The 27,993-nt window shown below is 40.4% G+C and overlaps 1 protein-coding gene across 1 annotated transcript; it reads right to left on the bottom strand.

Annotated features, from left to right (window-relative positions):
• Positions 1-32: 32 nt before the first annotated feature.
• On the bottom strand, positions 33-27,993 carry LOC137915878 (probable flavin-containing monoamine oxidase A). The gene is made up of 13 exons (XM_068758997.1): positions 27,876-27,993; positions 27,699-27,786; positions 26,104-26,284; positions 25,262-25,376; positions 23,773-23,930; positions 22,270-22,359; positions 20,502-20,586; positions 12,642-12,742; positions 8,325-8,483; positions 6,114-6,200; positions 4,744-4,844; positions 668-883; positions 33-141 (listed from the first exon to the last, which is right to left on the bottom strand). Exons 1-13 carry the CDS (start codon positions 27,991-27,993, stop codon positions 33-35), a joined length of 1,608 nt encoding a protein of 535 aa, XP_068615098.1.

Below are 27,993 nucleotides of genomic sequence, written 5' to 3'. Positions count from 1 at the left end.
TGATAGTGATTAAATCGCTTTCTCTGGGATTGTCATTGTGCGACTGCTTCATCCCTCTCATGCTCATTCGAGTGTCTGTTGGTGGTTTTGTGGGCGAACAAACGTGCGTGGACCTGCTCCAAGACAAGGTTGTATGGCTCTCTGAGAAACATGGTGTACATTATTAAAGCTAGTTCTTTTTGCCTATTTTATGATCACAATATAAATATCAAAGGCAACAAAAAAACAAGATGCTGCGACTGCATATCTCCAGCTGATAGTTACAGACCAAAAGACAAATGGCAACATATGCAAATGACTAGAAAAATAAAAGCTTTGGCATTTTCTTTCAGTTTTATTCCAAATGCACAAGCCTTCAAAAAAAATGAGGATTTTTATGTTAATCTTCTATCCAGAAAATGTAATGGAAAAATGTTTTCCTAATCTCTTTAATGTATATTAAATTGAATCTGAAATGTTCGTATTCATAATGCTGAAAACAACAAGAATGAAATGAGAATCACGTATAAAGCAACAACGTACATCGCAGGATTGTTATTTTTGAAATACATAATGCATGGTTCCTGAAAACACATTTGCCAGGTAAATTTTAGCTTTCAGCAATGCATTCTGATTATGGGCCAACAACAAAGCTGCACTGATCATCACGGTTGTCGTGACCACAAACTTGCCAATAGATGGATAAGAGAGTTTGTGTAATTGTGCTTGTTGGAGCGGAGTCATGACTGTTTCTCCATGCTGCATGGCCTCCTGCTCCTCCTTGCTCAGAGCCATCGGGCAGAGTTCAGCCAGTACTTCCAGAGCTGCTCGCTGACCAGCTTGTACTGCACCGCTCATGTATCCACACCACTGTGTGGCTGTTTCGGTGCCTGCCCAATGGATCCTGGAAATCAGATGGTAAATGGTAAATGGACTGCACTTATCTAACACGTTCTACACTTTTGCGGTGCCCAAAGCGCTTCACAATTAAGCCTCAACATTAAGTGTGTGATCCCCATTCACACACTCATTCACACTTCAGTGGGAGACTGCTGCCATGCAAGGCACTCACGGACCCACTGGGAGCAATTTGGGGTTCAGTGTCTTGCCCAAGGACACTTCGACATGTTGACAGTCAGAGCTGGGATTTGAACCCCCGGCCTACTGATCAACGGCCGACCCACTCTAGTTCCACCACAGCCATGTCTAAACTGAGATAGGGTCTTTTTTAATCTGGCACTACAAGAAATAAAAGTGAGTGGCTTCTCAGACTGGGCTTAGAAAGACTATCCCATAGAAAGGTATAAATGGTTGTGAAAGTAACATCTTATCCTGTTTATTGTCACCTGAGACTGGAGACAATCCCAGCTGACGTTGGGTGAGCCAGTTTATCACAGGGCCACACAAAAAACTAACAGACAATCACACATGAGTGCTACGAGTGCTTTACGAGTTTTGAAACGGACACAAACAGATGCATTGAAAGGCCGCTCTAAAATTTTACCGGGACAAAATCTAGACCAAGAATCATTTTCATATATTTTTTCATCAAGATCCATCAAGTAGTTTATTTGCAATCCTGCTAGCAGACAAACAAACTGTCAAACAAATAAACAAACAAACAAAAGTATAATCTCCTTGGTGGAGGTAACTATAAAAGATAATCTTTGTATTTTGTATATGGTTAGCATTTTCAGCCAGGCCTCCAAACTATCTGAGCTGTATGTGAGATTATTTTCATGAGGATCTTATAAACAGACCAACTGTTGTCTTTGAATTAAATCCTTTTTGAACTTATAATATAACATGCAGGGCAGCATGCTGGCGCAGTGAAATGCTCTGTTGCCTCAAAGCAAGAAGGTCCTGGGTTTGATTCCACCTGGGACCTTTCCCTGCAGAGTTTGCGTGTATTCTCCAAAAACATTCAACTTAAGTGAATTGGTCATACCGAAATTGTTCGTAGGAGTGTGAGTGTGAATTGGGGTCTATCTATGTGACTCTGTGCTGAGCTGGCGACTTATCCAGAGTATACCCCAACTCTTGCCCGTAGTCAGCTGGGATAGGCTCCTGCATAAACGGCTGAAGACGAGATGATTAAAGTCATCCCAAGAAGATGAATGAATATGGGATAATCTTCTGTTGCCCACCTCCTGAGACGAGTCCATGAAAAGCAGCATTGAATAGCCCGGATCACACGTATGTGCTGAGAGCAGTTACGCAGTACATGTTACACATATTTATGGAGGACCCAATCTTACTAAGATAAGCAATTACGATAATGTATTAATGTACTGGTTCCATGAATTCTACCTGCAGCATCTTATTCTATTCAGCACTAACAAAAGCAGCAAAATAGCCCAAACCTTGTGAGTGCTTACGAGGAGGTCTTACATTTTAGGAAATGGCATCAAATAATCAAAATGCTCAAGTTAAATTCTATAATTCCACATCAATTATGTGTATTATGTGTTTGTTGAATTTGCCCGAGGACTTGTAGTAACAATAGGCCTTCCACCTCTTTGTTGGGAGGATTTGCAATGTAGTAAATACTTTTTATTGATTTATCCCTCGGAGGGCAATTTGGCTTACAGTCTAACCGTAGTCTGCTGCTGGTCGCTGCTTCCGCAGGCACTAAGGCAATGTGGGTGAAGTGCCTTGCCTAAGGACACAACAACAGTGCACACATGTGCCTGAGCCAGGAATCAAACCGCCAACCTCTCGATCACTGTACGACCCTCTCAACCACTGCGCCACCATCGCCCCCTGTGTACTTTATCCTCCTGAGACCCAGCCCGCTGACATGCATCCTCTGTAGTGGACATGCCTGCGGGCTGGGTCTCAGGAGGATATAGCTGCAACAGCACTTGACAAACCTCAATGTCATTGAGACGTGCTTTAAACAAATGATAATGCAAAAGTAAAGGCATGCTTTGTCAAGTATCAAGGTTCAAGGTTACTTTATTTGTACCCAGAGGTAGACTTGATTTGCTGTGAGATAAGTTAAAACATCCAATATCCATTTAAAACCAGCAAACATACATATAAAACTTATACAAACTGTTAAAAGTGTTCAAATAATATTTCATCAGCCCCAGTAACCAATATGTCATAAAAAATAAAATAAAGTTTGCAAACCACAATAATAAGAAATATCAACACCACAAGATTTAGACTATGATTGAAATTAAACCAGATAAAAAGATGAAGGATTAAAATACAAGTATGGTTCTGAAACATATTATGTGTGTGTGTGTGTGTGGGGGGGATAGAAAGAAATCAATAAACACAACCATTATGGCAGCTTGCATAGCAGGTGGCAGGAAACAGTATAATTAACAGCAGGATTACCATGAGTGAAATTAGAGCTTGTCAGGCCTTGATGAAACTTGATTGGTGTCTTGTTCAAACTGTTGATTGATCAACTGTCATGAACCATCGCCCTCAAACATGGATCTGCTAGCTAGTGTATTAGTCATACAACTAAATAAACAATAGTAAAGTAAAAAGTAAAATCCTTCAGAACATAATAACTGTTCTCCTGCATTCAACCAAATGGTGGGCTGAGCAGAGGAAATGGACCAGAATGAAAGTCATCCACATTGTCTTATTAAGCATTATTAGAAACCACAGAAGGAACAAAGCTTTCTTTCTATGTTTGTTAAGAAACTAAATGTCTACTGTGGAGAATAATGCAGTGTGTCTGAAAATATCTTTATCCTGCTCCTTTTCAAATGGAGTACTTGATAGCGTATTAACTGTTTTAATTTAATTGTTTTTTTTGTTGTTGTTGTTTTTCTGAACATCCTTTGTTTTATTCCAAAATAAAATTGAATTATGGTACCCCTTCAGCAAATATGCATATGCAGCTCATCTGTTTTAAATATCTTTACTGTCCCTCTCATGAAAAACTACATATTCCAGTGTGGTGAAGGGTGTTGTTGACTTCGGTTTAAAAGTTGGACACCAGTTGCAAAACATCACATACAGAAATTAAATATCTGAACTGCTATTGGGAAGAATGTTGCAAAGCATTCCGCAAATTGTAGAACGAATGCACAACATAATCGACAGGACAATAAATAAATACATCTGAAAGACATGCTGTTAGCGTAAAGCAGATGAGATTTAAGACAATTACCACAAAAAATAACAAGAAAAGTTCATGTTTCTCTATGGAGACAGGTAAACCATCAGATGTGGCCAACTCAAACCGAGAGAGCCAAAGCAAATGAACCCAGCAGAGTTTCTCCCCCTCACCAACTAACTATAATGATGGGCCAGCCAAAATGAACAAAAGAATGACATAAAGTCCTCAAACTGCGCTTTCGCTCTTTCTTCAAATTCTCTGCTCGACTATTTTGCATATTAAATCCAGTCCGCTCAGGTTCTGTACCACAGTGACAAATCCAACGGACCTCCGCTTGATTCAACCCCCGTAACCTGGAATTGAATTTGTGTTAAGGTTATGGCATGTCCTTGCCGATCCATTTCTTATATGGGCTAGGAATGTGGATGAGGGCCACAGCCCAGTGCTGCTGCTTGAGTTGCGTTATGTAATGAGCTAACGTTATCAGTGAAGCCGTTATTGTCATGCAAACTTATCAATTTAAATGGTTTATTGAAGCTTTAGAGATTATGCTGGCAGTTTATTCACCACATGTGCAAACAACAGTCGTCCTATGACCTCCAACAACAGATGGCTGCTGGTAGGAGTAAAGCTGCGATGAGGTGGGGGGGAGCGTATGTCACGAGTGGTGTGCTCACCTGCCGACAGGCTTCCTTAGGCTCGGGTGGTAATATGTCAGCAGACCTGGGGCCATGACATTAACAGGGCAGCCCCCATTGTACTCCTCCTTAGCCCAATCCTATGAAGTAGAAATGTTAATTGAATATTCAGAATTGGTCATTGCTTTTTTTTTTGTCTGTTTACAGTTTGAAACATTGAAAAACTAAGTTCATAGTTGCCAAACACAATTTTAGGAGGAGACACTGTGGTTGTAACAGTACATGTACCCAAACTTTTTTTTATTTTTTTTCGGTGGCAGGCCTTTCAGTTCAGCACACATGCAAACTGAATAAAAACTTGACTTTCAAAGGGGATATTAAATACATAAACCTTGATTTGCCAACAGCCTCCCTTCTGATATGAATATGTGATGCATTCTGAGATGCGTATGAGTGGAATTGTCCCTTTTCAGCGGATTGTACAGCCAGAAATCCAATATATACACACGTTCAGTGTGATTGGAGCTCATTTATTGACAAATCAGCTTATTTTTCTGTTTAAACAAATGAATACAGCTTACATCACGATGTCAACGTATCAGATTTTGTTCACTTCATTGAGGTCTGAGTTCTTGTTATTGTATTCTGTAATTATTGTATGTCCCCCACTGAATAACTACACAGCTACAAATCACTACAGCGTCCCCCCCCCCCCCCCCCCCCCCCCTCCTCAACTTCGGAGCCTCGAGAATCCTCAGGGCAAATTTCTATCTCACTGTTAAAAAGTGAAGCGAGGAAAAAAAAGCAGTCTAAGGACTGAAAACATAAATCTGCATGACTAATGCGCTCTTTCTTCCAGTCTACCGGTGAATGCCATACATCTAGTGATGCAGCTTTTAAGAAGCTGCTCACACAGCTTGTATGCAAAGACAGTTCAAGAAATACTGCAAGTCCCTATCTTGTTAAGAATTATTCCCTATACAGCAGCCTTTAGACCCACTGCTGCAAGCTGTTCACAGGGACTCACTGTCAGTGAGTGAGTCACCTTTTTCTAATGCATCTTTATGAATGTCCTCTCCTCCTGATCCTAGAAATTGAATTGCCTTCTGTCTCAAGCCAGGAAGTCGTGATGCCTTACTGGCATCCCACCTTCCTATTTATAAACAGGTATTCTGCTGTGACAACGGTGACATTCTGTGACTTTTATTTATACAATATTTATTTGCTTTTTCATGCATTAAACGACACAAAGTATGAAAATAAATCTGTATGACTCAGATCGGCTAAATAAAGTACCGGTAGATTTCCTCTCTGCAATTCAGGGGGGGATGACTGATTTTTGGCAGTGCAAAATTCTGTCTCATTCCAAAAAAATATTATTTTATTACATCTGTCACTGAACTACTTACTTTTTCCTCATAGTGGATGAAAGATGCAGCTTTTGGACCAAGGAATCTGGACAGACTGGAAATCACTGCATTTCTTCTCTCCCCATCCTGCAAACAAGGAAATGCCTGTGATAAAATATCACTGATGCTGCATCTCTTCACTCTAATACAAACTAATAGAGTCAGGCAGCAAAAATAGTTCCTAGACTCAAATCCAAGCTCTTGGACACAGGAAGCATGCAGTCATCAAATTGAATAACTTGAGCACAGTCAGCATATATTCCTGGTTGTATTCACTCACACTATAACTTATGAACTGAGCAGCCGAGGCCTGAGGACCAACGGGACAGATCCTCAAGTTCATATTAAAAGATGTAGCAGAATTGACTAAGAGTCTGCAGGCCGATTCACCTTATAGCTCTCAGCTAATCTGTGTGCCATAATTTGCAGCTCGAACTTGTAATGCACTTCTTGCAAAAGAACAAGGCGTGAAATGAGCAAGGTGCAAATTAATCAGGGAACACATTTATATTAAAAGCATCGCTGTGGATTTGCTGCAAGACTATCAGCTTAAAATCGTATGCAATTATGTAGTAGCAAATGGCATTTAACAAATTACTCCATCTGGGATACCCCCCTCAAAAAAAATCAACCAAAACATCTTGAAATTTACAGCTGGTTCATATTTAAAAATAAAAAAGCAGTCATAATTGTAACCCTGACATTCACTTGCCTCCCAAACCCAATTGCTATTTTGCTTTAGAGCAATGGGGTAGTAAGTATGGTTTAATTATTAAGAACCCTGTGCAGTATGACACAGCAGGGAAATAGCTTCTCCTGAGCCTCAAGCCAGGATAATGACTAAAATGTCAAAAACAACATTGGAAGCATGGCTGGATGATTTATTTTTACATATACCGGTATATATAAACAAGTACAGGGGAGAGAAGAGGGACTATTATGTTTCAGCAAAAATAGAGCAGGTTAAGACCCAAATGCAGAAACCAGGCAGAACCAGGAAAGATGCAGTTCAATGGTTTTATAAGAGTAAAGTAGAACAGAAAACTTACAAAGGAAGGTTAAAAAACAAACAAACAGATGAACAATCCCAGACAGGAAAGCAAAGTCTAAAAAGGTAAAAGCCAAGCCAAGGTTCATAAAACAAGAAGAATATACAGTTGAAGATTTATTTCTGAAGCTAAGAATTGAACATTCCAAAAAATGAAAGGGGCACATATAGATAGATAAAGAAAATGGGAAGGAGAGTATTGTGAATCAAAAAGAAATTGTTCATATGCACAGAGTACGAGACAAGATAAGGAACATGGATATTATGATCGCGTAATAGAGAGATGAAACAGACATATGCAGAAAGTGTAGAGTAAGAGTATGGACAAGGAAAATGCACTTTCAAAATATCAAAATAAATTAACTTCTATAACATGACTGAATCTTCATGTCTGGTATTAGCATTAAACATGTTTTACTATATCTTGTAGTCTGTTTTGTGTTTCCCCCAAATATATTTTATGACAGCATGTAGTACATACAATTGCATAAATATTTTTTTCTACTTTTGGGGGGAACCAGCATGGATGGTGTGTCCTTTAAGGAAACTGCAGTTTTGGCCTTGTCTTTGGTTTGAGCCCTGAAGTTGGAGCTTACTTCCCCAAAATAAAGCTTCTCTTACACTTCTTATAAAAGTGACTTTTCTTTTCTTTTAAAATGTTTTCTTTCAAAACATTCCTCATTATGTCTTGTAAAAATGAAGGTAATATTTATTGAAAGCTTTTTCTAAGGGTTGCGTGCAGCTTACATGATGTTGCCTCTAGCAGTTTGTTTAACACAGGTGCATCTTTTTTGACATTGCCCACTATGTTTCCTTATTCACCACTGGAAATAATGACCGGGCAATGATACTAAGGCAGACAGAATTAAATGCACCTACATTTAAATCTATGCACATTTATTTATTATTATAATCTATCGTACTGAATTCTCAACATGCCACTTTCCATAAAACCACTGTCAACTCAAACATAATTAGACTCTCGCCTCACCCTGTTGGTAGAAGGATTATGCATCAGTCTGTGTGTGCTCATTTACTATTTACAGGTACTGATGAATCACAATGGAATCTCAAACTGATGGGAAAAAATATAGATGTGTTACAAGTATTGACGTTGACATATTTAAATGGCTGTTACTATCCCTACTATGATAATCTATTACCTCCTTGGAGCTCCACATAGTAGCCTGCATGCCAGAAATGAAGCCCACCAAAGCTGCATTACCATTGGGGCTTGTGGCATCAAAGGTAACACAGAATGGGCAGTTGATCAATGGACCTGCCACTATTTCCCCAGAGAAACCCTTTTCCTTCCAAAAAGCCTGTAGAGAAAGAGAGAAAACGCAGCTTCATCATAAACCCGAAGCGTTCATTAAAAAAAAAAAAGCTTTACATATCCCCAATTCATACTGAGTTCCATCTGTTTCGTTTCAGACTCTTCTAAGGTAAATACAGTGGAAACTCGGTTTACGGATTTAATCAGTTCTTTGATGCTGGTCGTTACCCGACAAGAGTCTTGTCATCACACTCAAGTCAAAATGTATTCTTACATTATGTTCGTAAACCCATTTGTCCGTGAATAGAGGAGTTTCAATGTATAGCCTTATTAACAAATCTGTGTCTAAGGCAAGAACATGTAATGCATTCATGTCATAAAGGGGAACAAAATTAAATGGAAGATTTCACCTTTGTTATGCTTCATAAGATGGCATGAGACCTGCAAATGGAAATCGAATGTCTTGTAAATAATAACTACCCGGCTCCTTTGCCCACACTACATGTTGCCTACTGGCAAATTTGTAGGCTCATGAAATAGTAAGCAAAGCTCCTGGGTGGTACAAAGTGGATTGAGTGTGGGGCCCATGAACCCTTCTAACACAAATGTCTGTGAAAGCAGAATGCATGGCTCTGTGTTTTTATTTCATTAGCCTGTTGCAATAGTTCTGCATGAAAGAACTGAATGAATATATATATATATATATATACTGATTTTTCATTTTTTTAAATTGAATAAATACATTTATACTTGCATTATCTTGTCTGGCTTAAATACATTTTGCTGATATCGCAAAACACCAAAACTCGCAGTAGACAAAGCATAAAAAGCAAAACCTTTCTATTGCGTGTGCACTCTCCAAAGAATTGCCTTAAGAATAATGAAGGTACGACATTCTTCTAAATGATTTGATGTAGCAAAGCACTCAACATCAGACGAGGCTTGGGGCTCTCAGCAATGACAACACACCAACAAAAGGTTGCCTCTTTCAAATAGTTTATTAAGGGGCACATTTATCTTCTTTATTTATCCCCCCCACCCACCCACAGGATATCTCGGCCAAAGATTCCTGCCAAAGAGCAATGTAGAGAGGCTAATTTGAGTGGTCAACAAATGTAAAGTATGATGGCATGCCTTCATCCAATTATATTGTGCAGAGACGCTCTGAGCAGGAGAGGTATTTCCTGGCATCATATTGCGAGAGTAAGTGTGCAGCATGTTAAACAAGGTTCCATTCTGCAAACATACATTGTCAGTGAGGAACCTGCCTCAGCAAACGCACTGGTCCCAGTGCAACATTGTTTGACCTTGTTCAATTTGGCATACCTGGATCTCTTCCACACTTAAACATACACCTGCAGCCTAAGCCTGCCACTTTACTTTTGGGATTGGAACTGATTTCCCACATATGTTGCACAAACAGCTTCCTGCAGTCTGCACAATTTGCTTTCACATCCAGGCTTCTCACAAACCCTGTATAACAAGGAGACAAGTCAGCGGCCACAGTTGTTGTGCTGTTGAATTATCCAACAGTGATGAGGGTTGTCCCAGGTCAGCGAAGCGACAGACGACTATGCACTTGGATCCCAAGAGGGACAAATTGGTGTATCAGAGATTGCCACCTACCATAGAGAAGAACTTTTTATGCTGAAGATGCAAAATCATTGCACTTACACAAGTGTTCTGACAAGACTTCTCTAGTGAATTGCTCAGTGTTCTTCATCACCAACATTGTCAAAGAGTCTAATTTCCTCTGGTCATGGGTTTTAGCAAGATGTTGGTTTTAACCTCCTCTGGATTTATTCCGACAGGGATTAAGATGGATGCATCTGGAACTCAAAGCCCCCCCAGTGAGGAACGCTGGTGATTCCTGGTGTGCTTTTAAGAGACCCTCTGGTGCTGTTTCCATCTAAATCACCTATGCTACTTGACAGAGGGTTTCTGAACATTTATATTTAATTGAACATGCATAGCTACCTGGTAGCAGTGGAAGAACACTGGTTCTTGTTTTTGCTAGAGCCCACATAGCCTCTGACAATGTTAACCAGAGGGATGTTGGAATAAATCTGGTTTGTCTGAACATCAATATTAAATCACCAGCAACAAGAGAGATGAGTTAAACTGGGGCAGCAACTTCTGTCTGGGTGTGTCTTGCAGAGCTGTTTTTACATTTATTTGGCTCTCAGCATCGACTGTTTGCTAGTATCGAAAATGTTACATTCAAAAACTGCCAAGGACCAACCTAATTTACAAAGAAACTCCACTATTATGATAGTTCAAATTTAATTTGCCATCATTGTTGTTGCAAGGTTAGGTGAATTGGTCACTCCAAATTCTCTGTAGTGCATGCGTGAATGGTTGTCTGTGTCTGTGTGGGCCCCCGATGGGCTGGGGCGTGTCCGAAGATTGCCCCGCCTCTCGCCCATAGCAAACTGGGGTAGGTTCCAAGCAGGCCTGTGACCCACAGAGCGGAAAGGCGGATGCAGATGAGACGATCGTCATCAGTCAAACACATTTAATGCGAAGGACCTTTCATAGTGGGGATTACCAATGAGTATCTTTCAACTGAACATGGGCTTGTGGTCTGGATAGCAAAACTCGAAAAAGAATTTGCAAAACCACAACAAAAGAACTACATATAAAATACGATGGCACTTCAAGAAGAGCAAAAAAGAAAAAGAAAGAAAGAATAATCAACTGGACTTGTCCAAGAGGCTTCTTCAGTTCAAAATGACTGGTGGAGAGTCCAGATACTTATACTCATGTTGAAGCAGAAAACAAAGGACTGAAACCACTAAGGCATTGTGACTCATTATGAGTCATTACCATTCATAAGGAAGATGGACGTCAATACTGCATTGTATGTTGCTGATATATGGCGTCTTCATCCTCCTCCTCTGTTCAAGGATGGTTCCTCCAGTTTGTTAATGAGAAAAAAAAAAGGCTTCTTTAACTCGTCTCTCAAACCGCCTGTCTTTCCTGGCTACAACCTGGACATTACTGTCCTCAAAGGATTGCCCTGTGTCTTTCAGGTGCAGGTGGAGCTGTGTCAACTCCAAGGACTCGAAATGTAGACGTTTCTTTTTTCTTTCAGTTTTACAGGTAATAGGATGATGGACAGTGATTTCTTTCTGAGAAGGCCTACAGTTAATCTGCAAGATAAAGTCCAGAACATACGAATGGTGGATTCTGAAATTTTGGACGGCAGGCCTGTCTTCAGGCAGATGCACAGGAAGAGAAGGAGAATATCAGCAGATGATATTATAGATGAGTGGCAAGCATTTCCACGTGCTTATCAGACTTAAAATATATGTTGGCATGCTGCCAAGGCACAGATAGAGACGCATAGACTCAGAAGCCTTTGCCTGAGCATGAATGATTGTGTGTTGATTAAAGTTGACAAATGTATCTCCTAACAAGGTGCAAAAGCATTATCTTTAATTATGTGTGTGGTTGTATAATGCTAAATAGGAAATATTAAATGAGTAAAACTTCACATACAAGAGACTCTCGTAGAGGTGAAGTGTTTGCATTTTGCATGAAATATGCAAGAAAACCTTTCAAACCATGATTTACTTTTTTTTTCCTTACAGATTGGGATACTTTTAAATTAAAGCAACAAATTGCCAGATGAAAGTATTTCATGTTCTTTTTTATTTCAACCAATACGTCGAACAACAAATAGTGGACTTGCAACCCGTACCTGAGCAGGAGGTTAAATATGCAGGAGATTTATCTGCAATTTGGCTTTAGGTGGTCCACGCAAATGGATTTTGTGAAAATGGCTTATGTATTCATTCTCACTGTAAAATATTACATTTCACAACCTTGCACCGCAATTATGCTTTAATTATATTATTGTGTAGAATAGAATACGATCGAATTCTGAGTCATGCGTACATATATTTATATATAAATAAAAATATTATAAATATATGAATTTATATTTATACTAGAAATTTATACTCAAAATTTGAATAGCATCATACAAAAACCCCATTGGGAGAATTTAATAATCTACATTCTAAACTGAATAAGCTTTTTGTTCTATGCAGGTTTGACATCTTGAACATTATTTATAGATAAACGAATCAGAGGAAAAATGTTTAAAGAATGCTTTTTTTAATATCTGGTTGTTTAAGTACCATTATACAAATATTCACATAAACATCTGTTCATTTACGATTTATGTTTTGCTTCTCACCTGCTGATAGGTAACAACGAATTTGATCATGTGGCCCACAGGCATGTTCTGGGTAAGGAACTCTCTTTGGCTGGGCAGGGCTGGCTGGTAGTGGATCTTTGCTGTTGAGAAAACAACAGCGCACATTAATCCCCACAACTGCATGCCGTATTAATTCCATTTAATCCACCTTCCCCAGCTTCTTTACAACACATGGAGAAAAATCCATGTTTTATTTGAGGAGAGTAAAAATGGATGGAGATTGACTTGACAACTGAGCTAATCCCTCAATCGATCAGGATGGTTTTTTATCTTGAATCATTGGCGAGCATTAATGGCCATGGGAAGAAATCCATATGACCCAGTAGCACTCTGGCTGCCATCCTGCTCCAGGGTACTAATCACTGCACTTACATCTGTGAAAGCTCCATCTCGCTGATGTGACAGCACTCAAGTAACTTCATCAGCACCGCTGGAGGTATAGTATATGTTGCACACGCGGAGGGGCCTCGGCGCTTGCTCTGGCAGGCAAAGTGACATCTGGCCAACAGCCAGGCTTTTAACGGATGAACCAGCTGAAGACATGAAGCGTCATTTAGAAACTGTCAAAGAGCCTGTCAGCGACTTCAAAATAATGTCCTTAATGCTAAACAGAATTAATGAGCCTGAAGCAGTGCAATTGAAAAACAGTGGCATGATAAGTGGCTCCGAACTCTTTTGACATGGTCACTGAGACACTCAATTGACAGCAATGTACAGTTGACATAAGACCTGTCCTGTGGTGCCGTATGCACGAGCGCAAACTGCCTGAACTGATAGTATCAAAATCTCTGTGAGACTTCGTGTAATGGCAGCGAGTTAGAAGGTCACGCTCGAACCAGGTCATGCCACCTCACCCACACCCGCTCCCGTGAACACATCACCCCCATCCTTAAAAACCTTCATTGGCTCCCGGCCACCCAACTAATACAGTTTAAAGTCCTCCTCATCACTTTCAAATCTGGACCCCCCATACCTCAGAGATCTGCTCCATCATCACACCCCATCTCGTTCCCTCCAACCTCCTGTCCCTCCCCTGTAGGACCAAGCTCCGAACCTGGGGTGACAGAGCCTTCTCCATCGCTGCCCCCACACTCTGGAACACATTACCACAACCGCTACGAGCCTGCTCTGATCTTAATATATTCAAGAAAGAACTCAAAACCCATCTGTTCAACATTGCTTTTAATGTATAATTTTACTTTTTACATTTTATTGAATTTTAAACTGTGTTTACTTTTTATTGTTTGTATTTCTGTATTTCATTGCTGTTTTTATATTATGTACACTGTGTAAAGCGACTTTGAGTTTCCAGAAAAGCGCTATACAAATAAAATATATTATTATTATTAGAGCACAATGTTAGCAAGGAGGCTAATGTGGAGGCTGCTGAGCAACATTTTGCCTGAGGAAAGAAATATAATAAAATTCATGCCGTGAACAAAATCTCCTGTTGCATATGTGTGTTCTATGTGTTTATGAATACTGCCTGGGTTTAGACTGAAGGGGGGCATCCGTTTGCTCTCCCTGCTCTTTGTGTCTCTGCTCCAGCAGTGCTGCAGTTTTCATGTCATGGTTGGCTGTTGATAGATTGTTATATTAAACTGGGCGATGTCACTGTGGGTCAGGTGGCAGTAGAGGGTGACATTGTGAAATCCCTCCTTAATGGAAAATGTTACACTTTACAGTGGCTGCAATCTCCTCAAGGAAACACTAAGGGCTTCTCTGTGACGAAGTGGAGCTTGAATAATTACACATCTCAACACCCAAATGTTTGCTGATGGTGAATGAGTGAGTCTCATTCTTTACGCTAAACATATATCATGAAAATAAAGTCATTTAAATTACCTTTTGGACTTTTTGACCACAAAAGTTTTCTGATTAAAGTTAAACAATAATTGACTGACTTTATAAAGCTACTGTTTGATTAATCTTTTGATCTGCCACAATAATGTAATGAATTTAAATGAAAATGCCTCTATTAATTAGATTAATTAATTTGAGATTGTAATTAATTAATCGCTTGACAGCACTACTTTTTACATCATGCTGTCCTCTTTGGAAATTAGCTGGAAGTTCAAGAGCGTCCCTCTGATCCAGATCAGTCTCTGCAGCCTTTGGTTCCCCGACCTCACTCAGAGTGGTTTTTTTCACTCTTTTCATCATATTCCTGTCTGTCTCAATCTCATAATCTTCCTTGAAAACATTGTGACATTATATTCTCTCTCCTTTTGTATTTAAAAAATATGCCGTCAGCCCTTGTGCTCATATTTCTTTCTTCGCCCTGGCCCATGAATCCCATCAGTGGTACAGTAGCATGATGATTTTCTAAGTGTGAATTTTTTTTTTTACAAAGATAAAGGTGCTTTCAATGTCATTTATTATTTTTTGTGGTTGTAAAATGATTAAAAAGATTAAAAAAGAGGTTTGTTAAAAAAAAAGTGAATACCATATTGCTTTCATGTTCAGTGATGTGGTACGGATGGCAGTGAGAAGAAAATACGCATGATGATGGAGATGAAGGATGAAATGATCAATCAACGTGGTGTCCGTAAGTGATTTGGCACGCCAGTAGGAGTGGAGTACATCGCCAATATGTACAATCCTCAAACAGAAGGATGCTATCAAGAACACAAAGCCTTCCAAAGGCACAACTCTTATGTCTAAGTTTATGTAAGTGTACGTGTACAAGTACAATTACTGAATAAAGTGTCTACGTACCGTCCAACCCTCCTTCTCATTCTCCCTCCCTCCTCCACGCGCTATCGTCTCTGTGGAATGGTAAATGGATTGCACTTATATTGCTTTCTACACCTTCATGGTGCCCAAAGCGCTTCACAATTAAGCCTTCACACTCCAGCTTTGCGACTGCTGACATGCAAGGCGCTGCCGGGCCCACTCGGAGCAATTTGGGGTTTAGTGTCTTGCCCAAGGACACTTCGACATGTGGACAGTCAGAGCTGGGATTCGAGCCACCGACCTACACATCAATGGACGACCCACTGCCAACTGAGCCACAGCCGCCCGGAAGGTAAAACTCATAATAAAACCATGTTATATTACAGTAATACTGTATATCATTGATTATGTTATTTTGTGTTTGTGTGTATCTATTTAGCAATTAAAAACACTTTTTCCCAGTGTTATTAGGATTGATTTGAGTGTTTTTAGACGGCTGGAACATATTAATTTTTTAAAATTATTTTATATGGGAAAAATGTATTCTACATACAAGCAATTTGAGTTACGAGCTCGGTCCAGGAACAAACTCTACTTGTATGTCAAGGTATTACCGTATATATACACATTCTAATTATAACCTCTTGGAGCACGAAGCTGAGCAGATAGTTAGAGAACTCACAAGGTCATCTCCAATTTATGAGGTGTGAATGACCAAAATCTAGAATTATGGGGCTATTTTTCTTGAATCCGTAAGAGCAGTTCACCAACCACTTCAGCCAACTGTTAAATATGGAGTCCTACAGTTCTGCAGGTGCAATACATCCAGGCTCATGAATTGAATTAGATATGTACTGCCAAGCACTGAAAATGAAGGCCAGCTAGTATCGTCTCTACAACTCTCCCTCCACAGACACACACTGCAGATCCAACAATATTTCATCTTTTTTTTGTTGGTTTAAAAAAATAAAGATGCATCTCAATTTTAATTCTCATTAAATAAATGCATATAAAAAATATATAGATATTTCACTATTTAAAAACACCCTCTACAATAGATTTTCTATTATCTTTAGCTAGATAATCTTTATTTCTCAATGGTAGGGTAAACTGCAAATTATAGTGATGTGAAAGATGTAATTTAAAGTATAAATACCACATGGCTGTTTTTAACACACAGAGGTAGTTATTATCTATTATTAATTTAATCATTTTAATACATGTAGCACAGAAAGGACACCCACGAGGGCAAGAAAGAAGTGACCCGAGTCACCCGACTAACAAACTGCAAGTTGAGTGGGTTGTCCTAATTTAGCCTGCTTATAAAGGCGGGGCACATAAATGCTTGTGGGGGGGAGCCATGGCATATTTCAGATGAGTCGCGTTTAATTTGATAGACCTGTTTGCTCGTGCTGCTGCAGAGACACGGCTGTCAGCCAAATCTAATCAATCCAGGCCACACACTGTCTTGGGAAAGATGATTATTTGCATTGTTGAGCTCTTCATTCATGATAGGGACCAAGTTCTATGAGAGCTAGAACATTCTATAATTAAGGATCTAAAGTAGCAGCAATCCAAAAGTGCCTTTGACATTGTTACACAGGGCCAGACATTCACATGCAGATGGTAGTTTGTATGTTGGACACACACACCCAGAAGAGAACGATCACATTCGTTCAGAGAGTACATATAATTCCAATATTGTCACACAGGAATGAAAAGAGCCTTAATAAATTAGAACGGATCACTTTTCAGCTAAGCTTGTATATCTGTGAGTTTCCTGTTCACATTGAGTAAAATCATCAAATATTAAAATGTGTCAAATCTCAATCTGCAAATGACTGACAAAAAATATGTAGTTACAGATCAAAATGTTGAATAAATAGGATATGCAAGTTTGAGTAGCAAAGATCAGATGTAGAACGCAACATTTATCAGGCTTTGCACGTTTTTGCTGCAGTAATCCATGTTTGAGTTTGAGTTTTCATTATTCTCTTTTCTGCCAGTCAAATTAATTTGCATTTGTCTAGTGAGTCTATCTGTCATGCCTACAAGCGGCACGCTGCGGCAAGGTGGGTGGCTGCGTGGTCGGACTTGAATGCCTGGCATCACTGTAATTCAATTAAATATTCCCACATTATTCTAGTAATGAAAATGTTGTCAGGATATAAATGTTCAACTCAAAAAACCTTGGTAAGGCTTTTAAAATATTTGTAGCTTCGTGATGATGTATTATTAAAATAAGAATAATTTAATAAAAACTCTCCAGCTCTGCCTGCTCAACAACACCGGCTGTATTGCCCATTCGATTAGATTCAAAATAGACACAGCAAGATCGGTTTTCAATAGCTGTCTGACTATTGACTGACTTCAGCTCCCTTTTGATGTCTCATCTCTAAATTAGTCACCTTCCGTTTCATCGCAGCAGATAAAGATACTGCCCTCGCTTCCTGGCCCATGGTGCCAGTTGAAAAATCAATGCTAATGCTCTCCTTACTTGCTTTTCTACCAGTGCTAACAAGGCCCCCGGACTAAACTATGAGAGATAAATGTGTTTCCTGATCGTCGCACAAGCCCGCTGTTTTTACCACCGGTCCCGATCTCTGAGAAAGATAGATGGAAACATCCGATAAAGTGTTGCTTGGCCGCCTGTCAAGTTGAGTTTCAGATAAAATTACCTTTTATTCCGCTGCAACAACTTTTGCTTCATCAGCGTGAGAATAAATGTTGCCACAAATGCCCACCACAGACACACGCATGCACACAAAGCCTGACAGTTCTGCTCGAGCAGGGATTTTCCTCTTGATAAAGAGAGACAGAAGAAAGCCATCAAAACAAAATGTTAATTTGGTCACTGCAGCGCTGTCTCTGGAGCTAGTCCTTAATTCTAGACAGCGTGCCTAATTGTGTTACACTCGCAAAAAAACATGCTGTGAACCTTCATCGGGATTTTTCTTTGACTGAGTCTTCCCACGATGAACATGCGTGGCAACTTTTTAAGCAACTGAAACGTGCACATGCTTTTTATCGACACTTCCAAAGGTCAACACAGGGCTGAAACGCCCATTTCCGAGCTCCATGCTCATACACTATCGAACCAAACGGTTCATAAATCACTGAGGCGAGTCAGAGGAGTAGCGAGAAAGAAAAAAAAAGGTGAAGGAGCTGACGGGACTCATTCTAACAGACGGATGGATGAACGGGAAGATCAATCTGGGCGCCAATAACGGGAAACTATTAAGGAAGAGTCGGCTCATGTCCAGCATTTGCTTGCGTGAACTTAGTCGTGTATGTTGATGCCAATTCACCGCCGTTCTTCATTGAATCAGAAGCATGTGACTTGTGAATTCATTTGGATTGTCAGAGACAATAGGGAGGGGACGAGACAACACGAGAGGATAGAGATGAACAATCACCTTCACTGCCCAAAGCGGCTGGGAATCATCTCGAGCCATTATTATCATTCCCTCAGTCTGCGTTAAGCTCTCCTGCCCCCCCCCCCCCCCCCCCCCCCCCCCACAAGAACTCAGGTTCGCCCACTCCCATAAATTCCAAATGAACAGCGCCCACATGAACGACTTCAAGGTGCAACCCCTCACATTAAATTTCCCCTGACTTCTTTTGGGAGAGGCGAGATCTTTGTCACCAGGCCGACTGTGGCTCTTCAACGTCCCTGTTCATCTTCACACACTGAATTTAGGCCAAAGCGTGGCACAGCGGCGTGCGTACGAGTCGGAGCAATCCCTACTGCATAATTCAACATTGGCCTCGGACCTGTCTCATTATGAATCCCAGCCATAGTCTGCTGCCCCGAGCGTGAGACGTTGAGTGACAGATCTGTTGCCAGCCTCGTACAAAACAGGAACAGACCAGAAGTTAGCACGACATTCAACTTCATCCCTTCTTCAAACCTGTCAAAAGCAAAAAAAGACAGAATTCCCAGTCTAATTAACCTTGCCCTGCACGGCACAAGCCAAACCGCCACAGGTCACCTCTAGTTTGCCCTGCGATGGATTTGAAGTTGCAGGACTTAAATTTTCTATTTGGTAATTCTATTTTGGGACTTGGATGTGTTTTATTACACTTACATATGTCAAATATCAAATGTACATATCATACCACGCGTTATACATGTGGTAGTATTTCCAACATGATGTGCACTAAGGTAGTTGGTTCAACTACAAACCTGAAGACACTTATTGCATGGAGCCATTTTTCTCTCCTTGGTAGCTCAATTGCAGAGAGGGTGGTGTTGAAGTGTGCGACACTTTTAACTCCCTCTACCAACAGTAACTTCTGTTACTGTTTAGCCCCCATTTAAAGGTTGTGGCATTAATTCATCCCTCAGTTCAAAATCCATTCAGGGAATTCCTCGTCCCAGGATCCAAACTCAGCCAAAGTGATGTCCTCTCCATCACCAGCCACTCTCATGTCCTCCCTCACTACGTCCATGTCTCTTCTCCTGGGTCGTCCTCTAGTCCTGTTCCCTGGCAGTTCCATCCTCAGCATCCTTCTACCGATATAGTCCCTGTCTCTCCTCTGGACATGTCCAAACCATTGAAGTCTGTAACTCTAACCTTATCTCCAAAACGTCTGACCTTCTCTGTCCCTCTTATTGTCTCATTTCTAATCCTGTCCAACCTGGTCAATCCCAAGGAGAACCTCAGCATCTTCATCTCCTCCACTTCTAGCTCCGCCTCCTGTGTTTTCCTCAGAGACACTGTCTCTAAGCCGTCCATCATGGCAGTCCTCACCACTGTCTTGAAGACCTTTCTCTTCATCCTCGCATCATCATCATCATCATCCTATCACAGAGCACACCTGATACTTTCCTCCACCCGTTCCAGCCTGCCTGCACATGATTCTTCACCTCCTTTCCACATGCTCTCCATCACTCTGCACTGTTGACTCGAGGTATCTGAAGTCCTCTACCTTCTTTACGTCTATTCCTTGTAAACTCACTCTTCCTTGTGGGATCTTCTCATTTATCTGTTTTACTCCTGCTCAACTTGCAACACTCCTTGGCAAAAAAAAAATGTTTTTTTCTGCATGAATGCAGAGTTTTTTCACATTTGACCGACATACCAATTTAGGAGGATGTGAAACTCCTGCATCAGTGAGAATTTCATTTAACAAGTCGACAGAAGCGGGAGAGGCGCTGACCTGCCAAATGTGGGGGGCAGCTGACAATCACGGCTCTGCACAAGAAGGTGTTGGTGACGGTCGTCACCCTGGCCCACTCAGCATCCTGTTAAACACATAAACAGAAATACAATCTGGCATTACACAGATTTTCAGGTATATGAACTAGAAATAGATTATCTGTCTTATTGTGGGCACATTTTACACAATCTGTTTTAAACACGAAATGCACAAACCGTTTTCCACATTACATTTTAATTTAGTATGAATCTCATTTTAATGGACTTTTAAAGTGAAAATCTGCATTTCTTCAAATAATTAATACGGTGAAAAGGGCGTTCAGATGAGGGTTTTATACATGAGGGACAGGTCATCACTTTTCATTCTCTATTTTTTTATTGAAATTTAAGGCAATCTGAGAGGACATTTTAGTAACCATGATAACAAACACAAAATCCATTTTTGAATGTGTGTCGTCATAGCGACCTGTTCTCACTGAGCTTTGTATCATCACTGCAGATATTTTTTGCTCCTGCCAGCAGAGGTTTTATGTCGCTCCCTTGGTCTCATATGTGCTTTTTCTAAAATTAAACCTCTGGTGACAATTAAAGGTAACCCGCCGTAAAATGTTACTGTGCTAAATAGAGAGTTGTCCGAGACTGCAGAAAAGCTAGATAGTTTGGAATGTTAAAAAATTGAAATTAGCTCTCTACTGAACTCCTTTCTACTGTAACTGTGGGGCACTCAAAGTAAAGACCGTCTGTAACTAGGAATTCATATCGTCTACCACTGTTTTGACCCATTGGATGTTGAACCTCTTCGAAAAAGTGCTAAAAAATGAAAAGCTTTTATCAATCTAAAGAATAGCAATCCAATGCTTTTATAGGTTGGTACTACTGCCCTGCTAATAGAAGGTCTTTCCTGTGAAGTCGACTTTACCATTTCTGTCCCCCAAAAGGTGTATTTTTAGGGCCGTTTTGAAGGACTTGCAGACTTGCAGATACAGATGTTGGAACATCATGTGCTGCCAACCACATCACGGGAATACCAGGAATATCCCTCTTTGTCCTGGAATGACAATGCAGCTTCATTCTGCAGAGTTACCAGGGTGTGGCTTCAGCGTGAAAGAGATGCAGTCTGCTATTCAGACCTGTCTCCACCATCAAAAATGCGTTGGGTGTTATGACACGTCAAATACGACTGTTAGCAAAGTTTGAACATGGAACATCTCGGTCTTGGGTTTCGACTGAGTGATTTGCAAAATAATTTCATTCTGTTTTTACAGGGCTCTAATTATTAACTATTATTTTCACTGTTGATTGATCTGTCAACAGTCATTTTACAATCAAAATTCTCCAGAGACAGTTTTTGCCATTCTAAAACTTTTTATGTAAAAGAAACAGTCCAAAGTCCAAAGACAGGAGTACAACCTGTAATTATTCTCAGTTAAAAGTCACATGTTTGGTCTAAAAGTGTAAGGACAGATGTAGGTTTTTTTTAACTAAAATTTGATTCATTGAGTACTAGTTTAATCAATCATCTATCCATCTAAGGTTTTACCATCTGGTTGTGATTGTTATTCGATATGTTTAATCTGTAAACAACAATCAAACACGTGAACAATGATGTAATCTGTAAACTGACCTAAAGCTCTATTCTTAAGGGTGCATTAAGTCTTCTCGGCCTCTCGGCTGTGAATCAGGAGACGGCCTCTTTCCCGACCGGGAAAGCTGTTCTCTCTGTGTCGTGCCTCATCAATCCCTGAGAGAGCCGTTTCTGTATACTCTACCTGCCATATGGCCGTCACGGCAGAACCCAGCCGGACATTCTTCCACCCAACGAGACCTGCCAGACTCTCTGAAAGCTGTTGGGTGCCTCCCTGTGGAGAGACAAATAAGACATGCGGAGACTTCTTACCCTGTGTGGGCAGAATGTTGGAAGTTAAAGTGTCACGTCATGCATATTAGAAAACATTCATCCCCTCGTGGTGTCTAATCCACCAACGGGCTTCTGCTGATACCTCGATTCAATAAGATGAGTTTGCTTGTGGTCCTCACCATCAATTTCTGATTCAATTTCGATAATGCTTTGGCTTAATTAATGAAAATGTTGATTGCACCAAAAGGGGAGTCATTGATATCATGTAAAAGCCCAAATGTTACAGTTGCATTTCAGCTAGAAAAGTGTTGTTGTTTTTTTAAATGCAAGAACTAATAGGTGAAGAAAAGAAGAACAATACAATCCAAAATGAATGTAAGTGCAGTAGAGAGGATACATGCAAACAGAGATATATCATCCATCACTCTGTGCAGCTACAATTCAAGCAAGGCTCAACGAAGAAAGTGAACAAAACAGTTTGTCCTCATGCTATGATGAGTTCATCATCGTCTATGCTTGTGTCGCTTTGCCCAGACTTCCCTCTCCCCAGACACCTCCTCTAGCTCTTCCGGGGGGGGGGGGGGATCCCGAGGCATTTCCAGGCCAGCCGAGATACATAATCTCTCCACCGTGTCTCAGGTCTCCCCCCCGAGGCCTCCAGGACATGCCCGGAAGGCCATGTCCTGGAGGCCTCCGAGACGGATGCCTGAGCCACTTGTCGATGGGGAGAAGCAGCAGCTCTTCTCCGCGCTCCTCACCCTCCTCTCTACGGGTACGCCCAACCTCCCTATGGAGGAAACTCATTTCAAGTATTGATCAGAATAAAACACTAACATTTCTGCATATTCCGCTGTTTAATATTCAGTCTCTATTTTATTACTGCAGTGGTTAAATTTGTGAGTGCTTTTAATGGGTGTGTTTTTTTTTCCTCACAGTTTTCTTCTGACAGCTGCTTGGATATCTATAATAGAAAGTGTATTTATGTGTCGAAGCACGTTTACAACAGGAGCTGCACCAGAATTTAAAAAATGCATGTACAAGGTGTCTCTGATAACCTCAATATTTGAGTTATTTAAGCCCATGTTTATGTTTTTGCTTTTAACACCAGTTCCATTATTGCAGTGTTGCTCAAGAATAATTGCCTCGGGAAATTTCTGCGACAGGGAAAAAGAAAAGCACGTTAGTAACTCACAAACCTTGCTGTCATCACGTTAAAACTTTACCGCTGTGAAGAGAGGCAAGGCTTTGCATCAAAGCCTTAACAGACGGCCCGTAAGGACGATGGACCAGTGACAAAGAATAACATTGTGTTTGCGCTGACAGACCTTGACTCAGGTGTGTAATCTTTTTGTTTTTTGTTTTCAGGAACTCAATTCAAAAGTATGCACTCCAGAAAAGAGTTTCAGAGCTCTACCTTTATCTTGAGCTCTTGAGCGGCCCCCGAAGTGCTCTCAAGCAGTGGCAGTAGCCCTCCAGCAGCTGTGGCATACATCAGGAAGAACAGGAACGACATCTGAGAGGGCTCCACACCAAATACAGACCTGATAGCCAGTCCCAGCTCTTCCGTTATTTCTGGCAGAAAGGGTGGAATTAATGCACACGTAAGCCCCCAGGTGGTGAGAAATGCTGTGTATGGGAATCGCTTAGGCAGGGTGTCAAATAAATGTAAATTAAAAGGTCTAAACCACAAACAGAGACAAGTATAGAATAATCATGATTATTTGTGTACTGACATCAAATGAGGAGTCAAATGCAAATACTCTTAAGTCTGCAGTCAATATATCTGTCACTGCAATGCGTATTTTGAACTGTCAGTACAAATAAATTATATATATATATATATATACATATATATCGATCATCTTGACCCACACTATCACAAGATGGACTGACATCCAGTTTGAGGCAGACTTTCAAGATAATACCAGGATGATGAGTTATGAGTGTTTTGATTCCATCTTTAATTCTTTTGCTGATATAGCTAGTCTGATCTTTGATTGACTTGACTTTGATTGACTTAATCCTCGGTTGGTTGGTTGGTTCGTTGCTTTTTCCACTTTCATAAGCAATGCAAGCATCGGTCAGCATTTTTTTAATGAATTTATCTGGGAATAATATAGTTCTTAGTTTTTTAACTATGTGTCAAATAAGCTGTTCTTATTTTCAAACGGCTCAATAGAAAAAAAATAAAAGTTATGTTATTGTTTTATTATAATTGTTTCAATTGCAATTCAATTACCTTGCAGGTCCTCAAATGGGTGGAGCTGAGATGACATCAAGGAATTGGGAACAGCCACACCTGTTCCCAGGCTAATTAACCCCGCCTATGCAGTCACCAGGTGTTGGCAATCAACAATCACAGTGGCAGTTGTCACAGGCGTGGGTGGTGCTGCTTCCCTGGCCAGTCCACTCCTGTTGGTGGTTTTTCCAGTCCTGCCTTTTGCTTTAACCCTGACACGGATACCTACTTTCACGTCACATTGCAATATTGATTAAATATATTGGTTAAATAAAGTTTTGTGTTTGGAGCCACCCTGCCTGCATCTCCCTCATTTGTCCCCGTCCAAATTAAACTAACACGGAAGCTGGGTTAGCTTGCTAACAAGCTACTAATCAATCAATCAATCAATGCAGCATGTCATTGGGGTTGTCAATATATTATTCCGTCGCACTAGATAGAGTTGAATATTAAATTGGCTTTACCTGACTCAGGCCGTGACATGATTGCTGTAATCTAATATAATCTATGATTTGTATTACTACTGTATGTTTGATTTTTGTTTAGGGTAGATAAAACGAAACGGTCATGTTAGCTGTGCAGGTTTGCGCTCTGCTAGTGCTTCTCTAGTCTGTTTAAAAAAAATAGTGTCACTAATTTAAATTGAACTACCGTTCGCCATTACCTGCTGTCCAGGTATGCTGCTCAATATATGAGTGCATGGTCATACTGTCTAGTTCAACAGCATTGGGGGTCCTTGAAGGATCCAGGACACACACTGTGGCACACAACTTGTCAATCTGAACAAAAAACACACACGTATAGTGATTTACCACTGTGAATGATTCACTCAAAATATTTATACAGAGGTACAGTATATGGTTGGTAAAAATGCATATCTCTGTAGAAATACTGTGTAGCCGCTGAATATATGTTATTTACATGAAAACACAACATAATAATAATGCATCGATTTTATATAGCGCTTTTCTAGATACTCAAAGATGGTTTACATTGTATGTGCATTATTCATACAGGGGCAAGGCTGCCAATCTGAGCCATCAGTGGCCCCCACCGACATTCACTCGCTTCACACAGGCAATGCGGGTGAAGTGTCTCGCCTAAGGACACAACGACAGTGTACACATGTGCCCGAGCCGGGAATCTAACCGCCAACCTCTCGATCATAGGACGACCCTCTCAACCTGCGCCACCGTCGCATGCGTTAATACACACCTCAGTATCTCCAGGATCAGGATTTATCTATTTAGAGTTATGGTTATATTGTGGTGACCACTTAGGATAAGTCTCTCACCCAAGAGGTTTATGGGTAATGGGCGTGGTTTTGCGCCCATAAGGTTTTGGCGCTCAGATTGCATTCAGTCTGTCATTGGCATATGAAGAGTAAAGAGCTAATCCACCTTCGTCTCTGAGTCATTCCTCATCCTGCCACAATATCACAATTCTCACCAGCCCACCTGAACATTGTAATAGCTACAAAATGGTGTGATGTCTCTGTGTCCTCACCCTCCACAGGATCTGGGTTAAGTCCACCAATGCCATTAGGGATAGAGCAGGGATGCTGGTTCTGTAGGTGCGGACTTTGGCATCTGGCCCACCAATGTGGTGCACCTTCTTCCCAGTATTGAACTGTGGATAGGTTTCAAAGCCCAGTTCTTTTATGAGATCCAAGATGTGTGTTTGGGTGCTGTAAGAGAATGACAGACCTTTTTCAAGATGGTCACATTAGTAGTGTTTCATGGTTTAGTGGACGGCAAAATACTTTCAGTTGATACATTATCATAAACTTATATTTTGTGATTTTTAAGGAAAACTATGTTCTGGAAAGTACTGCATTACTTTAAATTAGTTCTTGAACAATTGCAGAAATATGGCAAGTTGGTAGAAAGCAACCTCCTTCCTAAATTACATTTCACTTTGTGTGTGTCCCTGCATAAAATGTAAAACTGAATTCAAAGGGAAATAGAGAGATTCTGTGTTACTCGTTAGAGATTTTCAGTGACATTTTACCAAGGGATGGACAGCCATGTTGCAGTGCCCGAGGAGCAGCTTTTGGGGTTTGGTGCCTTGCTCAAGGGAACCTCAGCTGTGCTCAGGAGCTGAACTGACACCTCTCCAGCTACCAGTTCACTATACATAATTCAGAACTTGTAATGTTTGACTAGCAGTTCCAGATTACTTTGAAATGCAAGTCAATAAATTTATTTGTGTCCATTCAAATATTTCTTTTGCGACTATAAAACAATCAATTGGATTACAAAAATCATTTTGCTCTTTGTCATTTTGGTGAATGTTGAACAAAACTCATGTTTTTAAATATTTGATTTATGTACAGTCTGTGCTGCTGTTTTTTTTTTTTTTAATCAAAGGCTAGATTGATGCTCCTTCCATATTAAGATGAGCTCTCACACAACATCTTCTTATCTTATAATCTACCTACCTGCCTTCAAAACATTTGAAGGCAGGTAGGTAGCCCAAGTTAGACAACTGAAGCTGATAGGTACACTCAGTCCTCACATGAGCCTCACTCAGCCAATGCTGGATAGAACTGCCTGCACCTTCAGCCCCACCACCAGCATTAGGCTCCAGTTAGGGGGTTAATTAAATTTTCTTATCTCTCCCCAATGCCCTTACATAAACATTATGCTCAGGGAGTGATTGTGTTTGGAGCCTCAACACAAAACCCAAACTATTGTGTGAGCTGCTGTTCCGATGATTTGCATCAAACTTGAGAGTTGTCTGACTGAAATATCAAATAATTAAATTTGGCAAAACTTTTAATTTGAGGTGATGAAATTACTTTGATAAAAATGTAGCAACTTAATCATACTGATTATAAATTTCCAATATGAATATAATCAAAATGCATCCCCCCACCCAATGTAATCTGCAAATCTGCACTGGCTGTAGGTCATTATTTTTTATATGATGCAGAAGCAGAATTTTAATTTTACTTCATGTTCAGGGCAAATCAACGGTCTATAAAAACAAGAGCATCTCCTTCTAAAGGGGAATGACTGTGTTTTGTGTTTTGTTTTTTTACTGAAGCATGGGTCATCTTGTTTTGCTTTCTTTTATTGAGTAGCTTTGAGCAACATTACCGTCCGACCCACTGCCCTCCAAAGTCCCAGCGATCCACACCATTAGCTGCTGGTATTTCACTGGAAAACGTGCGACCTCCCACCCGATCTGTATGACACACAAGACACGACTTAGTCAGAGCAACACTTAAATTCTACAAGAGTCCAGGGAAAATCATTTACCATGGTTTAACAAACCTTTTCCTTCCAGTAGCAGTATTCTCATCTGGCTGTTCCTTTTCCTGAGAAAATGAGCTGCGCTCAGTCCAGACAGTCCAGCACCGACAATAATAACATCCCAAATTTCTGCGGTCAT

This window comes from Brachionichthys hirsutus, unplaced genomic scaffold (genome assembly GCF_040956055.1).
Source record: "Brachionichthys hirsutus isolate HB-005 unplaced genomic scaffold, CSIRO-AGI_Bhir_v1 contig_652, whole genome shotgun sequence".
Classification (NCBI taxonomy): domain Eukaryota; kingdom Metazoa; phylum Chordata; class Actinopteri; order Lophiiformes; family Brachionichthyidae; genus Brachionichthys; species Brachionichthys hirsutus.
Note: the sequence above shows the minus strand (reverse complement) of the source record. Positions and strands in the feature narration are given on the sequence as shown.

What these genes read in the sequence shown, in the direction of transcription:
- LOC137915878 (XM_068758997.1), bottom strand. Translation starts at nt 27,993, where the DNA reads ATGACCGCAGAAATTTGGGATGTTATTATTGTCGGTGCTGGACTGTCT. An exon ending in ACTGCTACTGGAAGGAAAAG is followed by an intron (nt 27,787 to 27,875) that starts GTTTGTTAAACC and finishes TGTGTCATACAG; the next exon opens with ATCGGGTGGGAGGTCGCACG. An exon ending in CTATGTGGAGCTCCAAGGAG is followed by an intron (nt 6,201 to 8,324) that starts GTAATAGATTAT and finishes CCTTGTTTGCAG; the next exon opens with GATGGGGAGAGAAGAAATGC.